This window comes from Melanostigma gelatinosum, assembly GCF_949748355.1.
Source record: "Melanostigma gelatinosum genome assembly, chromosome: 16".
NCBI lineage: Eukaryota > Metazoa > Chordata > Actinopteri > Perciformes > Zoarcidae > Melanostigma > Melanostigma gelatinosum.
In genome coordinates, this window is record NC_136649.1 from 9,205,470 (window position 1) to 9,221,972 (window position 16,503).

General features: G+C 45.6%; 1 protein-coding gene across 5 annotated transcripts in view; it reads right to left on the reverse strand.

The window, feature by feature from the left end:
* Positions 1–2,673: 2,673 nt before the first annotated feature.
* The window catches only part of ralgapa2 (Ral GTPase activating protein catalytic subunit alpha 2), a 91,023-nt gene continuing 77,193 nt past the window's right edge, over positions 2,674–16,503 (reverse strand). For 4 of the 5 annotated variants that reach the window (XM_079286375.1, XM_079286373.1, XM_079286372.1 and 1 more), the window contains 2 exons: positions 10,882–11,003; positions 2,674–5,331 (listed from right to left, as the gene is read on the reverse strand). In XM_079286375.1, coding sequence (XP_079142501.1) covers positions 5,174–5,331; positions 10,882–11,003 — 280 coding nt within the window. In that variant the 3' untranslated portion in view covers positions 2,674–5,173. Of the gene's footprint in view, positions 5,332–7,428; positions 7,471–10,881; positions 11,004–16,503 lie in introns of all 5 variants that reach the window. The other variant, XM_079286374.1, reaches the window with a different exon arrangement.

The window sequence follows — 16,503 nt, forward strand, 5'->3', positions numbered from 1 at the left end:
TAAAGGGTATTTTTCTAGGACAGCACATGTGTTCAATGATAGCTTCTAGACCTAAGAAATGTCTTAAAATTCTCAGAAATCCTTTCCCCCATCGAAGCCTTTTGAATTCACTGACCGTGATCGCTCTATCGCTGTAGCTTTACGCTGTTTGTGAACGACAGAACTTGTCAACTTTGTGTTGGTGGGGGAAAAGAGAGTGACTGAAGCATTCCCTGTTTAGTAGAACCACGAATGCCTTTAGTATACATAAGCCTAGTCCGACATAGATACACATCCAAATCCCGCTGTATAACTGCCTTAAAAAAAGTCAACATAGACTGTTTGAATTTTGAATGCTGGCACATATTTTATTATGTTATTATTATTATTATTGAAGAATTGTTGCAATATTTTTCATCATATGTTTATTTATTTATTTATTCTAATTATGTTATGTAACTTATTGTTGTGTTTGTTGTGACTTCTTCTGTGAATCGTTCTGGCAGTTTACATGTGGTATAGCCAAAATGTTTATTTTTTGTTTTGTTTTTGCTTTTGGGTCAAATTCACGAGTTGTGATAATTGTCGTGAGTCGGGTTTTTAATCTTCAATCTCCACAGCTCTTGTAAAAAGGAAAAAAAAAAAAACGTAAAGCTCTTACCTTAGATGCAATCTTTTTTAAGGACAAGTTATTTTTCTTAAATGTTTGCTTTTATAGCGCTTTGATTGTATGTGTACATCGTTGTTGTCTATCGAAATAAAATATTTTCAAAAGGACACGTGTCTCAAGGTGGCTTCATAACTTTTTCAGAGTGAATAAGTACACGACGGTGATGAACTTTATTTCTGAACAATAATCACCATATTCCCAAAGGGAGTTTTGTGTTGAAGACGCGACGGATTTAATAAGTGTTTGAATAATACGCTTGTTGATCCTCGTGTTAGTTGTCAATGCTTTTGTTTCTGGAATTGTTTCTCTTTAGGGAAGTCAAAGGCGAATTATTTCCAAAAAGGCAAAATAATACATGAAACCGAATACATGTAAAAAAGGTGACACGGACTACTTTGAGATGATGTAGCCTAATAACGCTTCGGATTGTTGTGGTCCCATTCTCAGGACCAACACTAAGACAATTACCCTGCATACAACTTTGCGTAAAAGATCTTTCAAAATGACCTTTAAACGAAAACAAATCTTTACACTTCATTTATGAGTATTTTTTTTAAATATTGTAATGGATTTAGGACCTTAATTCATAAAAAATGTAAACAGTTTCTGTCTTTTCCACACAACTGTTCAAAGGACGTGAAGGGCAGTTTCAATGCCCGATGAGGTGGTTCAAAGTTGACTCCCTAAGGTGGGCTCCCCGGGTATAATTTAACACCCTGAAAGCTTTAACAATGTCAGCATTAAACTTCTCCTTTCTCTTCAGCGCCGTCTCTCCAACACAGGGGCCACACTCCAAAAACAGTGCGAATCTATTTAGTCGTCCTAAACAGGAAAAAGAAACCCCCTTGGACAAACCCTTGCCTTCGATTCCCCGTTCATCAGGCTGATGCGCAGTAAATCATAGCTGCTGGCTCAATAGACGCCGTTTCGCTGCTGCCACAGAGAAGCACTTAGGGGCTAATCATAAATTCCCCCCTTAATACCATGTCAGGACATGACGGGAGGACAAAGAGGTGGTGGATCACACTCACCTCTGGAGCAGTAAAACATCTGTCTGCTTCGGCAGACTCATGCAGCTCGATTTGTGCTGATTTAGGACACATGAGGGCTCGTTGGCTTCATATCTGACCTCCAGAACCTGTAAAGCATTAAGTCAGTTGTAATTTAGCAGGCAGCCTCCAACTGTGTCACTTCGGACCTACAGCATGTTCACCTCAGAGCGTTATCAAAATAAAATCCCCTTCCAGTCTGACTTTATCTCCTGCTTCTCTCTTTGGCCACTACAGAGTTGTTCCTGCTCATTAATACCATACACCTGTCCAAGGCCTTAAAAAAAAAAAAGGAACACAAACTTTTTCAAAATGAGTCTTACTCCCCGTTAAGGCATCAGTGACAATACATCAAGACAGAGATATATTTGAAGTGTGACTACAGGGAAGCAGTGTGAAATATTAAAGGCATGGAATAATACAATCGGGTATATTAACAGAGAATGCCAGCCTCAGAGGTGCTGGGACACCCAGACCCTGCCTGTTGCGTTATAAACCACCTCATCGTCAATGACTGGGGTCTAACAGCGCTGAGCCGGGTGAAAATGAGGCAACATTGCAGGCTTCTTTCTCACCCTCTCTCTCACACAGTTTTAGAGCTCCAATTACGGCCAAGTGCTTGTCTTGCGTCTTTATGTGACCCTGGCACGGCAGGGCACCCGTAGGTGCTGCAACCATTGCACCTGCACCTCCTGGTGAGGTTCCATTATGCCGGTCTGCCCTAAGCAGGGCTGAGCAGCAGGGGAGACAGATGGGAGGAGGGTCAGGTTACCCCTGCTGCTGCTAGCGTGGCTGGGCCAGGGTCAGAAAGCCCATGGTAACAGCACCATCATGTCAGCACACACACACCACAAAATCTGAGGTTACACAATTAGCTGATGTGTTTTGGAGAAGGAAAAGGGACAAAGATACTTAGAATTTCAAATTGATTTAATGAAATGTTTAAATTTTCACATTTCTAATAAAGATAGCAGGACTTCGGTCGTTAAAAACAGTTTGATATGTTGACAAGTAATGATGAAATCTTCAAGATTTTTTTCCTCTTTCTCTTATACAAAGATTATATTACAGGCATTAATATATTTATATTCAGAAGGCGCTCAAGCCCTCAAATTTGACACAATGTACAAGTATTTCTGAAACAAGAAGAAAATAACACACTAGGGCCTAACACGAGCTCATTATCTTCACGTATTTAAGACACACAATCCTTATCTTGGTCCAAACTAACATCTCCAGCGACTAAGCCACCAAAGGGGGAGCACAGACCCCTTTTAACACACATCATCTATAAGCTACAATCTTTAAGATCAGCATCCTGGGCGGTTCCTTCAAGTGGCTTTAGGGGGGAATAAAAAAACATCGATGTGATCCGGGCCTATATATATCTATACATTCTTCAAAAAACAAAAGCACAAAATAAAAACGTGTCCTCCTGCTGTTTGGATTCCCCGTCTTCTGCTCGGGGAATAAACAAACAAAAGGAGGCGACATGTGAAGGAAGAGAGAAAAATGACAGGGGGGGGGGGAAGTAAGGCATAGCAGCGCAACAGATGGGGATAGTGTTGCAGCTTGGGTGGAGCCCTCAGAGGGTGTGAGAGTACAGTGTGTGTGTGTGTGTGTGTGTGGGGGGGGGGTGATACCTGGCTACCATGACAACCCCGAGCGGGCAGGCTGGAGAAGCGAGAGCGTCGGCCTGGCCGTTGCTAGGAGGGCTGCTAGAGTTCAGCTCTGGCATGCCACCTAAACCCAGAACAGCCGCCCCTCCTCTGGCCTCAGGCGACATGGGGAGAGGATCATGGGAAAAGCGACGGCGGAGGAGGAGGAGCTGGTGCCACTTGATCCATTCACAGATAAAGACGGAGCAGCGCACCACCTGTAATAAAGACTAAACAGAGAACCCCGCAATTCAAAATCCATCTGCTGTTGTTTTTTGTTGTGGGAAGCACAAGACACTGACCTTTAGACACACAGGGGATGGAACAAAACAACAAACGCTGAGTTAACGCTGCTAACGGGGAGATGTGACGCAGGGTGTCCATGGTTTGTCTCAGACTATGAAGAGGAGGAACTAAAATGTGATTATGGGGAGGAAAGGTGGTGTTGGACAGCATCTTACAGGACAGACACTACACAGGCACTGTGAGAAGCTCTTCCCGAAACTCTCACTCTCTCACTCACACACACCAGTGCATGGAGGTCAGATTCACCTGAGGCTCTGGCGGTATTTTTCCTCTAAACAGCACAAGAATACATAATACAACAGAACAGCAAAAATAATTCATCAGATAGTCTTCTATATACATCCAGCAACAGACCAATACAATTTAAAGCAATTGAAATCCAAGAACAAAGAGAAACATTCAATGCTATAGTTAAATCAATGACAGTGAGTGCAAACACGTTGGTGGGGAACGTTGGAATGTCGATGTCTTCAGCGTCACAGGACAGGGAAACTGATCGCAGAGGAAAGAGACAGGAGGAACTTATTCAATTACCGGACATGAGCCTATGTTAACGACATCAGAAAACAATTACAAACGCAGTCTTTTCTCATTTCAGCAGAGTTGCATAAATCAAATCGTGACACAATCCATCGGAATTAATTTAAAAAAGGACAATTAGAGTGATAAAAAGAACAACAAAAACAAATTTCTTTTCAGCTCCAGTTAGAAAGACGTCATTGATTGTCCAGTCTGGGTTCAAAACAATAAAAAAAAAAAAAGCCTCCGACTGCTCGTACTGCAGGGACTCCGTGGCCAGGAAGTGTGTGTAGTAGTGCAGCGAGTACAGATCATTCTGGGGGAGGTATTCCCCATGCATCAGTGTTTTCTCCTTTCCAGTGTAGGGAGACGGTCCACCAACACAGTCCAAACTGGTGCCAACGAGCAGGACGACGACATCGTCTCTGACACAAGAGAGGTTGCGGCAGGTGCAGGAAGAGGTATAAAGGCAGACTCATTTACAAATGGACACCAATCTCGTGTGCAGTTTCAGCACAGTGCCATTTACAGCTGTATCATTCAGTGCTTTATCGCATTAAGTGTTGAGACCGATGAGATATGGAAACAAAGTGAAGCAGTGAAGTAAGAGCTTCTTTCCCTCGTGCATCGAGAATGCACGAGAACATGAGAATAAAAATGACATTGCTATTACAGGTTGCTTTAAGACTCCTATGTCTTCATATGCTGCTGATTCTTTAAGCTGAGACCACCACGGCCAACATAAATAGTTTAGTCACATGTCCATCTCGATTGAGCAGTTAAACACCACAACAAATGGAAATGTATCAACGAAATCAATGATTGCCACTTAAATTAAAAAATTGCAATATGCTCCTGTTACATCTTTATACGACACGAAATAAAACAAAGAACTCGCCAGAAAAGAAACAACTGTTGCAGTCACGGCTGGGTGTTTGAGGTTCTTCGAGAAAAGATTAAAGGCTGCACTCGGGGGTGGTGCGTTGAAGAGCTCAGTTGGAGGATTTGCTTATAGCGCTGGACGACCGGCGGAGTTTTCCGGAAACTCGGTTCTTTGTGGCGCGGGGCATTGTGGGAGAAACCTGGTCGACAGAGTCCGTCGTTGCGCCGCTGTTTCCGGCTTCTGTGCTCGCGCTGCCGGTGAAGGAGCCTGGGAGAGAGATGCAGGGAGTTGGTAGATAGAAAGGACAACGATGGAGAGAGAGAGAGACGGCGCTGGTTAGACGTGGCGGTGGGGTTCATTGGGCTCTGTGTGATTGCTGCTCATCCCGGCATGCTTTGTCATGCACGTGGCTGCTCCCACAACCAAGATTACCCAGTTCATAGGATTTCCACCAACATTCACCACACTTCCAATGTTCTGCCCCTTATGCCATTAGAATATAGACGTGAGGAAGCAAATCAAAAATATTTCAGAAATGACATGCCTCTTCCACATGCTGTGAAAAAGCAAAGCTTGTTAAAGAGACGCTGCCTTTCTTCCCAATACAGTTTTGTCAGATGCTTCTATGGTATTAAAAAAAATGAGTGGTAACCTTTGCAGCGACGCGCAAAAGAAAGAAAAAAGTATTCAGTTCGCAGTGTGACAGCAGAATGCTTTGAATGAAAATAAAATTGCACATTATGCTCTTGTTGTGAACATGTGGAGCCTGCCCATTGTCAAGTGTTGTCCTTTTTCAAAAACTTCACATCCATGATTAGGGGATGACGAGCTGGAATAAGCCGGGAGGTGGGCATGGAACGCTGGTGTATTCAAGTATTGTGAACGCTGCCCTGGCTTCCTCAGTGTGCCCCTGACCAAACCCAGACTGAGGGGGCCCCCCCCCCCCACACACACCCGCCTCGGCCCCCGTGCTCCGAGTTTAAACAACTTTTATGCTTTGTTGAGATGGCATCTGGTTGCCTATTTTCTTTCCTATCCTTTTATTTCCTGCCATTTTTTCGGAGGCATCTCAAGTTGCAGCGGCTAAAAGGAACGGCAGATGGCTGGAGTAACAGACACTCAGCAGCACAGTGGACACCGGCAGCATCCAGGGCTGCTCGTTGGGAGAGGAGGGCTGGGCTGTGGATGAAACATTGGGTGTGTATTGTGAAGGGCCGGGAGGGAGGTGGTGGGGAGTGGGGGGGGGGGTCCCCGACATGAATTCTCAAATCTGCATATGAATCTAAAAAAGGGTTGGGCTTGGCTAAAAATGTGGGCTGGCCCGATGGACAACAAATCCTGCATTCCCGTATTCTTCAACTCATTCCTACAGTAAACACTTTGTTTTATAAACTAAACTTTGTCTGGATGTGCTGTAAAGACATGGGACAGACAGGATGAAGGAAACCACCTATTACAGCTAATATACACAGACAATGGTGTGGTACAGTTATCCACCCACTCAACAGACTTCCCTTTTCGTTTAGCAGCCATTAAAACATGCTGCACTAAACAGTCATCACTCCCACCGAGGCACTTAATGACTGTGGTTACATCAGCTTCTAAACCTCGTTCCTCACTGTATGGCCTTAGGTAAGATTTCATTTTCACAGTAAGTTACTGAGTGGAGAAATAGCCCAGATCCAGAAGAGCTAATGTATCATTATTATCGTCGTAAGAACCCAGCATCTCCGCTCTTTACTCAGCCCAGTCTGCCGTACGGTGAGGTTCATTTCAAATGGAGAGAAGAGGGGAGAGACCGAGCGAGAGGGAAAACAAAGAGGGTCTTTAAATGGCCCCGCTATCCCATTGGTCCCCTCCGCAGCAGTTCAAACAAGGCTTTAGATGACAAAGACATCTTCCAGTGCAGCAGGTGTTAGTCTCAGAGTCTGCCCCGGGCAAACAGGCACACTCCAACAGGAGGAAATGAGGGGGGAGGAGGGGGAAGAAGAAAAAAAAGAAAGAAAGAAAGAAAGAAAAGAGAGAAGTGTTTGCTGGGGGAAGAGATAAAGGCGCGCCACATGCAGAAGCGAGGGCCAGAAGTGTAGCCGTATTGTTCATGCTGCTACTTAGTCAGGTGCTAATTGTCCCCACCGTGCGTCACTTTCAATTACCAGCCTGGCCTAAACAGTAGGACACCCCCCGAATAAACAGCCTGATTTCTCTGTCCCCTTCGCTTTGTCAGAGCACTCAGTAAGTAAAGCTTGGTTAGTGCTGAATGAAAAGAAGGCGGGGTGGGGGAGGTAGAACAGCCAGGATGAGTGATCGAGCGACTGGGGTAGGCCGCTGGACGGAAAGAAGCTTCCGGTCTGACTCGGGGCTTACCTTCGCCACATACAGTATTTGGACCTTTAAGACATTTTTAATCTACAAAGGGAAAAAACAAGAGTAGAGCATCATGTGAGAGAGAGCAGCGGACACACACACACCATACCACACTGCAGCGGAACACAACACAACGCTGTCTGAAGGGCCGGACGAGCAGGACCTTCAGACAGCTTGTGTGCCGTCGAGGTTAGTCGTCACTGGAGGGTTTAAAAGTCAGACAAGGTTCACTGATTTGGGTGATGACTTAATCATGAAGTGCCATTTTGTTTTGTTTTCCTGAAGACACAATGTCTGATTAATCTGTCCAATTCACACATTTCAAAATAAGGGTCATTTTGAAATCCAAAGCATGAATGGTGGGCAGTTCACATGGCAACAACAGACAAAACACATCACCAGTGTTACTTTTAGAGGTTAGGATGAGAGAGTTAAAGATGCCAGGCTCCTCAGAGGGTCGTGGGACATTTTAACTTGTTTTATCCAAAAAGTATCGCTTTCTATTAATTAAGAAAAAGTTTAGAGGATGAAAACACACAACATAAAAACAAGACAATAAAAAGTGAGCAAAGCAGTGCAGGTGTATCACAACGAGGGCAGAGCACCGTCTGTGTGACAGATGGACCGGCTCATGCAGGAAGCCGTGATGCCGGTGTGAAGTTACAGGGTCAAAGTGAGGTTGCATTCAGGATCATGGTGGACGACGCTGTGGAGGCTGCTGAAAAGCCCAACAAATGTACAGAGATGACCGGAGAGGGCGGAGGGTTAAATGCCTTTCACGGGGAAGCGGTGAAACACTGAGGGAGCGCGGCATTTAGCAATTAGCATGCGGAATCTGGACTTGGAACTTGAGCCCTACTTTTCTTTTACAAAAGGGCTAAATCAAGCGCAGCCCCCCCCCCCCCCCCCCCCCCCCCGGTTATTTGATGATGGCGGGGCCTATGTCAAAGTGACCTAAATGAATAGATGGATGGATGCTGGTGGGCTGTGGCTGGGCATCATGCCTAGTGTGGAGGAAGCAGGCAGAGTCTTACAGTCCAGTTTGGCCCAGGGGTAGTCCATGTCCCAAACCATCCCCGGCCAACGCCTGCACGCTGTCGTGGAGCATGGATGACATGTTAGTGGCAGCAATGGGAGCCAGAGCAGGATGGACGGACAGACAGATGGATGGGCAAACCCCCCCCCCCCACACACACACGGGCAGTAAAGCACATTTCAGAATGGTGAGAATGAGGAGCAGCTTCGGCCAGCCATCAATGACACATTGAAGCTATATGCTTGATGGGACACAAAAGATCAGGACGATTAACTACAGCGATAAAGGATACTTGGATGCATTATTCATGTGGCCTAAAGCATTAAATGCATGCCTTTGGTTTTGCGATGCTAAAGAGCAGCCTTCAGTTTATGGACACGGTTGAGAAGAATACATGAAAACACACACAACTGTGGAGGCTAGGAGCAACTGTTAAAGTCAATTAAACAACGAATTGATTGATGGAAAATTGATCTGCAACAATTTTTGACAAACGAATAAATTAAATGTTTTTGAAGCAAAAATCACATTCACTGGTTCTAGATTAGGCAAATGGTTATTTTGCTGGTTATCTGATATCCCCCAGTAGTCGCACCTGGTGTGTGTGTGTTTTCTTATTAATACATTAGGCTTAAATTTTTTTCTGTAAAATGTTGTTTCTTTAAATTTACGCACATTTCACACAAAATCACAGATTGCCATACACACTGTATTCTGTGTCTGCTTGTCTCAGCACGTCAGTGACGCTAACTGGTCCTTATAACGAACAGTGACAGTCAAACCCAAAATGGCACATTTCCGTGGCTGCACCCCAACATAAAATAGATATATTCTATTATCTATTTTTGTTGCGGGAAATGTGTTGTTAGAAATGTGCTTACTTTGACAGCACTTACATTTAAACACAGTCATTTGGACAAATGAGCCCCAAGATGAGTCAGAATTTAAAATGACAAACATCAGCAGCAAAGGCCATTTGTGAAATTGCTCAACAGCACCGTGATAATGGTTAACGTACAAGAAAGTGACTGTGTTACAATATTGTATGGTGCAAGTGAGTCCTGGATACAATATGAATGGACGGACACACACACACACCTTGTAATTCATTTACACACGTAGATTCCGGAGAAATACAAATTGCTGTTCAGAACGTGTTTCCGCAGCAGCGAGGGTGACTCAACTGCCGTACAGACTTCATTATGTTACGGCCTGTCACATTAGACACAGTGTATATGTCCCATGCTGTGAAACATTATTCTCAAGCCTGGCTAACCTCTCGAACCCATCTCTTCCCAGCCACAAAGGAACCCACAGCTGAAATAGTCTACGGCAGCTTGTGCTTCTTGCTCTCCACTGTATTCCTCTGTATCTGTATTTTCTTCCTCTCAGTCCTTCCCTTTCAGCTGGTTTGGTGCTGGGTATGAGAGGCGGCGACAAGAGGTCAGTCTGAGGAGATTTCTTTGGGCAAACAGTATGATAATGTGGCCGACTACCTCTTGCCGCAACAGCCTGAATATCACACCTGCCGTCTGAGAATCTGAAGTCCTTCACACACTAGCACATTCAGACATATAATTCTCACATGCCAGCATACAGGAAGGACATATTACATACATATTCACCCACCCTTAAAGCATATCAGCCATGACAGATTTGAAAATGACAAGACATCTATGGTGTGGTATTGTGGAGCGCTTTCCTTGTCAAAACACAATGTGTGTCGTGATCCAATAGAGCGGAAAAGTGCAATCCCGTATTGATTTCAGTGCTGTTGCAGATCGATCAGAGCTGGTACAAGAAGGAAGAACACGATAAGACACGTTTTCCATTGTATTCATCATGGACTGATAAGGGTGCTGTGCTGACATCCGCGAGCTGCTGTTTGACGGTCGCATCCCCTAAGTGTTGGTGAATGAGCTCATGAAGACGCGCGCACACACAAACACACACACACACAAACGTGCACTCTACGGCTGCCATTTAACAAGGCTGCTTATATTCATAGGAAAGTAATTGCACGGAAAGATGCAGTTTTGAAACAAGAAGAGATGAACAAAGTAGGGTGAGTGGGGCTTGAGGAAGCGGAGAAAGCGGAGTGTTTGAAGTCAGTCGGACGGCGTGAAGAGCCGATCCCGTCGTTTGATATTCATCAGCGGGCGTAGGCGTGGAAGGAGAGTGGAGAGAATGAGGGGGGCGGAGGAGGAGGCGACGGGGGCAAACAGGTGCGTTGTGGAGGAGGAGAGACAAACACAGGAGAAGAGGCAAGGAGGGTGAAAGAAGACCCGGAGGAGGGGAGAATGAAGAAAGGGGGATGACGCAACATTGGGATGGAGAGACGGAATGAGAAAAGCAAAAGGACATGGAGTGGAAAGAACATGAAGGAGGCCGTAGGTGCAGTGTGGTTCAGTTCTCACCTGTCCCACTCATTGGATAGCCAGGAGACGGAGAGAAGACCTGTGAGGCATAGTCTTCAAAAGTCATGACCTCTCTGTGGTTCTGAACAATGGCCTCCAGGTAGAGCGCCCGCTCCTCATAGCTGGTTAGCGCTCGTTAAGGAACAAAACACAATGGCCTGTTGGAGAAGATGAAGGCAGCGAGGTGGAGTAATTATTCGCCTAATTTAAACTCACAAAATAATCTCATTTCAGAATGTCATCAAAACATGTCAATTCATAGTCACAGTTGCAAATCACTCATCATTTGTTTTCTGCATATACATGTAGTGGGAGAGCGAGACGCAGGGCAGCTCCAACATCAGCACCGTAGCCAGAAGCAGAGATGGACCAATCAGCCATGCCACACAGCCCCAAATAAGACAACCCCTGGGGGTGCGCGAGCTGCCTCTAGGGGGTGCGCGAGAGGAAAAGTGTAATGGCGGTCTGATGGTGTAATAATATTAAATATTAAAAAAAAATTAATTTTAATTTAAAAAGTGGGATTTTTCACAAAATAAAAACATGAATTTTAAAAATTCCCTTTGTAAGATTTAAAATTAAAAACATACAATTTAATAAATGCACTTCAGCTCCTTCCGGCAGTCTTGCGCCTGCCGCCAGTCGTACACACTAGCCAGCCTAGCTTGTGCAGCTAACGTCAGCTAACAGCGAACTTCATTCATTCAGCAACATTAATTTAAATATGCTAAACTGGCTGAAATCGGGGAAACTGTCAGGTGGGACATCTGAAGCCATCAGTCGTAAAAGAGGAGAGGGACAGAGAGAGAGAGAGGAATCGGAGGCGAGGGGAACGGAGAGGTGCGTTGGGGAGAGACCGGGAGAAGAAATCGAGCCAGAGTCAGAGGAAGATGAGACGGAGGAGACCGAAAAGGAGGAAGGGATAGCACAGACAAATCGGGAGCACATCGGCCCATCGTGGAGTCAAGGTGAAAAAAGAGGAAACGAGGGTGAGCATCAGACTGGGAAAAAAAGAGGAAATATGATGAAAAGTATGTGTGTCTGGGCTTCACTTGGATTGGCAACGCAGATTCCCCAAAGCCACAGTGCGTGGTGTGCAGTGAGGTTCTGGCTAACAGTCTGAAGCTCTTATTTATGTCGCCACCTGAACACCAAGCATGCCAGTGCAAGTCAAAAGCCCCTTACATTGTTTATATCGAAATTGGAGGAGTCTCATTCATGTGTTGGGTCTATAAATGACGCACTACGGGCTTCATATCTGGTTACAGAATAGCGAGAAAGGGGCTACCGCACACAATCGCCGAAGACGTGAGCTTGCCAGCTGCCAGAGAGATGGTGGAATGTATGATTGGGGAGAAAGAAGCAAAAAAGTTGGACATGATCCCGGTGTCCAACAACACTGTGTCGCGCCGCATCGATGCTTTGTCCGAAGACATCCTGGCTACATTAGTCGCTCATTAATTGTAAATTAAATGTGATAATCTGCCTCTGAGCCTGTGCGTGTGTGCTTGCATCCGTATTGCTCTTTAAAAGTGACGCCTTGTGTAACTGAAAGTTATTGAAACTTTGTTGCAGTGTTTCAGGGCGTTTTCACACCTTCAGTTCGTTTGCTTTGTTCTGATTCAGGGATTAATATGATACAATGTTGCAGTTGCTCCTTTGTTCGGTTTGTGTTCACACTGCAACATTTAACAGCGGACTAAATATTGTAAACAAACGCCACGCGCGAGCAAACTGTTCTCTCATTGGTCAGATTCTTATGCGGCTATAAAGGCTTAACAGGCTCTGTTGCTTTTTTTTTTTTTTTTTTATTAAGGGGGGGGGGGGTGCGCGTACCCGGTCGGGATGTAGAAGGGGGTGCGCGGCCTAAACAGTTTGGGAACCGCTGCTCTAATAGAACCCTGCTGCAGGCAGCATGTCTAGGACCACCCTCCCCGATGTGCTGCCTGCCACTTCTCCGTGCCATCAGGGGGAAAATTGGAGCCATTTGAAATTCAGAGTGACAAGCAGTGACTGGAGCCTGGCCAGCCAGCATGCAGGACGGATGGCCGGCCGGATTTGAAATGTGGAAAAGCTCAAATTAATGAATACATAAATAAGTGGGCTTGCAAAATGGCTGCCGGATGAGGGTGGAAAACGTTCCGATGTCCATTATCATATCATTATCATAGATAGATCACGGAAAAGTCTGTTGTGTAATGGAGGAAAGTGCTGGATAAAATATGGTGCAGGGAACTATTTGCTGTCTGATGGCACGTTTCAGATTTAATAGTGTCTGTGCATGTTTGAAAATGAGTCTGATTATTGTCACGGCTGTCTGTTGTGACCATGTTTCTTTGATAGATGACACCTAACAAATTGCTTGACAAACATGCATTCTCTCTCTCTCACACACACACACACACACAAACAACTCTAGTCACTCAACACAGAGGCCCCCTCCCCCTCATCTCATGACAACTGCCAGGGTGGAATAGCACTGGGCTGTTGCTGAAGCCAAGGCTGAACCAGGCTGAGCCGAGATAGGCTGGACTGGGCCGAGAGGCTCTGGTCTGGGTTAGATCGATAGGACGAGACAGTGACTGGGCAGGGGGCCTGCTGTGGGCACATGCCGCCACAGCAGGGGCCAACAGCCATGACCAATGGCTTTGAGGGAACTGTGGCAAAGCGGGGGTGACGGGCACCTGAGCCGGGAGGCACCAGAGGGTACGATGGCCAAGCTGCTCACAGGGACAGACAGAGCTGGACAGAGGGCAGACTGACACAAAGGATAGGGTACCACAGGAAGATAGGGATTGGGTTTGTATACTCGTAAATGGTTGCGATGTTCTGTTCCACACACCCTCTGACCCAAATAATAAGTGTAATATAGTCATTTTACAGTCCATGTCTTTTAAACAGCAAACACATGAAAAGCATGATTCAACAAAAACTCACAATATTTGGACGTTTGTCGGGACAGAACACCAAGAAATCCCTTCAAAATAAAAGCTCATATTTCCTACCGTAAGGAGGAAAAGGGGAGTGGAAAGACGGGGCCAGGATCTCCATTTAAGAGAAGCAGAGCAGCACCACTTCAAGCATGTACAAACAGTTCCCTCTTGAGCTCCATGTCGGTCTTCCAGTCATACCCAGACATGCAACATCACTGTTTTCTGTCACTTGCTGGAAACAGTATTGGACAAAGAGTGGGCATGCCAGTCCCTGCTGCCATGGTAACTTGGGTCACAGCTTTGTGTGGTGGGTCATAGCCAGGCTTTTATGGATGACACACAGAAAAAGCATCTTTGTAAAAGAACAAAATGTGCCCAAATAGATGACAAGTGGAAGACAAAATAAAGTAGAACGAAGGACTTAATGAAAAGAAATGGTAAAAAGTCAGAAAGAGGACGAGAAATGAAAGACAAGGGAGGACGAGGAGAGAGAAAGAGAACCTTCCACACAGCGTGGGTCAACAGAGCCATATGGCTGTCCATTATCAGAGATGCAGATGACTGGAGGCCTGTTATTGAGATTCCTAAAGCAAATATTGACTCCAGCTGGAGCGGGCGCCCTCTCTCGACTCTGACACACGCCTCTCCTCCACCACTTCCTTCCGCTGCCCTCTGTCCACGTCAGACAAATGGATTATGGTGGGTGAGAAAAAAAAAAAAAAAAACTTGAAAGAATAAAATGAAGGGAGATAGTGTGGAATTACCAAGCGCTGAGAGAAAATATACGACAGGCTGCCAGGGAGAAAGACTGGCGCTGAGGGAGGGAGACTAATAAAAGGTAGTTTGGAGATGAGTGAAAGCGAGAGCCGTAATCAGCTCACTTAAGTAAATGTACGATGCTATCTGTGGGTAAAAAAAATTTCCGCACAGAAATCAGACCCGATGCACAGTGAGGGGTAATCTTTCCTTCGCGCTCTCGCACTCCCGCTCGTCTCTAATTACTAAGCCACGGGCACAGCTTGTTCCCCAGCATTTGCACAGATGCGGCTGCCTCCATGCAGTAACTTAATCAATGGACACTTCCAGAACGGTGATGCAAAGACTGTGTCCATGTCATGGACACCCAACCCGCTGACACTGACCTATTTTTCAGGGGGAACATAACAAAATCCCCTGGAAAGATGGACCACGAAATACAAAATGTTATCCTTTAAGAAAATGTTGTACGTTGTGAAAGCCTTTTTTCTGAATGACAATATTACTATGTTGAACAAAAGCTCCTCTATACTTTGTGCTCTAAAATACTCTCATGAAGCTGGAGATGAAATAAATGAAAAGGAAAATGCAGACGGGTCTACATTTCCACACATGGACTTCAACCCAAGTCACCCGTGACATAACTGTCATTTACAGCTGAACCGGGCAAGCACGACAAGCCGGTGTGTGGGAGCAAAGTCGGTTGCGCCACTTTGGGAATTTCCAAGGAACCCCTACGTTCCAAGCCGCTGCATTGCTATTAGGGAGAAGAGAGGGAAACCAATGCCAATGGAGCGTGGCAACCATCGGGACAGTAACAAGAAGTCCCAATGTGAAACAACTTCAGTAGGTGGACTGATGTCTCGAGACGTGGAGGTTGTGGTTAGGGCATTATGAGGGCGGGGAGGAAGTATTAGGTTTAAAGCACTAAGTCAGTCTATTAACTACATTAACACATAATGTGTTTTTAGTGCATAACGGTCCTTATTAACCATCCTGTACCCTGCTTGCCCTTTCTTCCTTGGCGACAAAGCCAGTGACTTATTGTTGGCACATCATGCATGAGTGAACACACTAGTTCACAAACGCACAGGTCAATGATGCCCACACACACACACGTCTCACCAGCATCCGCTCTCAACACTCTGAACCCTGTCGTCCATTTTGTAAAATGCTTCTTTTTTTTCTTGTTTTATTTTGAAAGAACTACATGCAAAAGAACACAAACGCTGTTAGGTTGCTGATAGAAACACCACCAGAAACGTATTCTAACGACATAAAACCTGGAAAGGCATATGTGCATGTGGATATGAGTCAGCCTACGTGTACATGCATATGCATCTGTGGGCGCGTGCACGTACGTATGTATACATATGCATGTGTGTCTTCCAGATGGCAAGGGGGTTGCTCTGGGGGAATGGTGGGGGTCAAGCATCTTTGTGGATCAAAGCCAAGGTCAGGGCAGCTGCAGTGGCCCATGTTCAAGGTGAATGGAGGCCTCAGATGGCTCTTCATTAACAGGCTGCTCCATCCCTGCTGGACCCCATCGCCAACTGCCACCAACCCTCATCATCACGCTCCCCTTTTTCTACCTCCGTCCACAGGGACCTGTCCTGAAAATGCCTGTCCACCGGGATCACTTTTGTGCCGTGTGTAACCCCATCCAGCGCATGTGGACACATACACATGCTCACACATAGGCACCACACCCCCCCCCCCCACACACACACACACGTTCATGGCTTCAGAAAATACGCCTCAACTGAAAGGTACTCTGAATGTAAGCAGTTCATATTCAGCACATTGTGTGTACCCCTGAGAAGCAAACCTGTGAATGTATTCTGTTTACCATACAACATTAGGTGTCAACATTTTGTTTTGAAGTTAGCATCCATGTTTACAAGTGCTGGAGCATTGCAACACGTTTTAATGT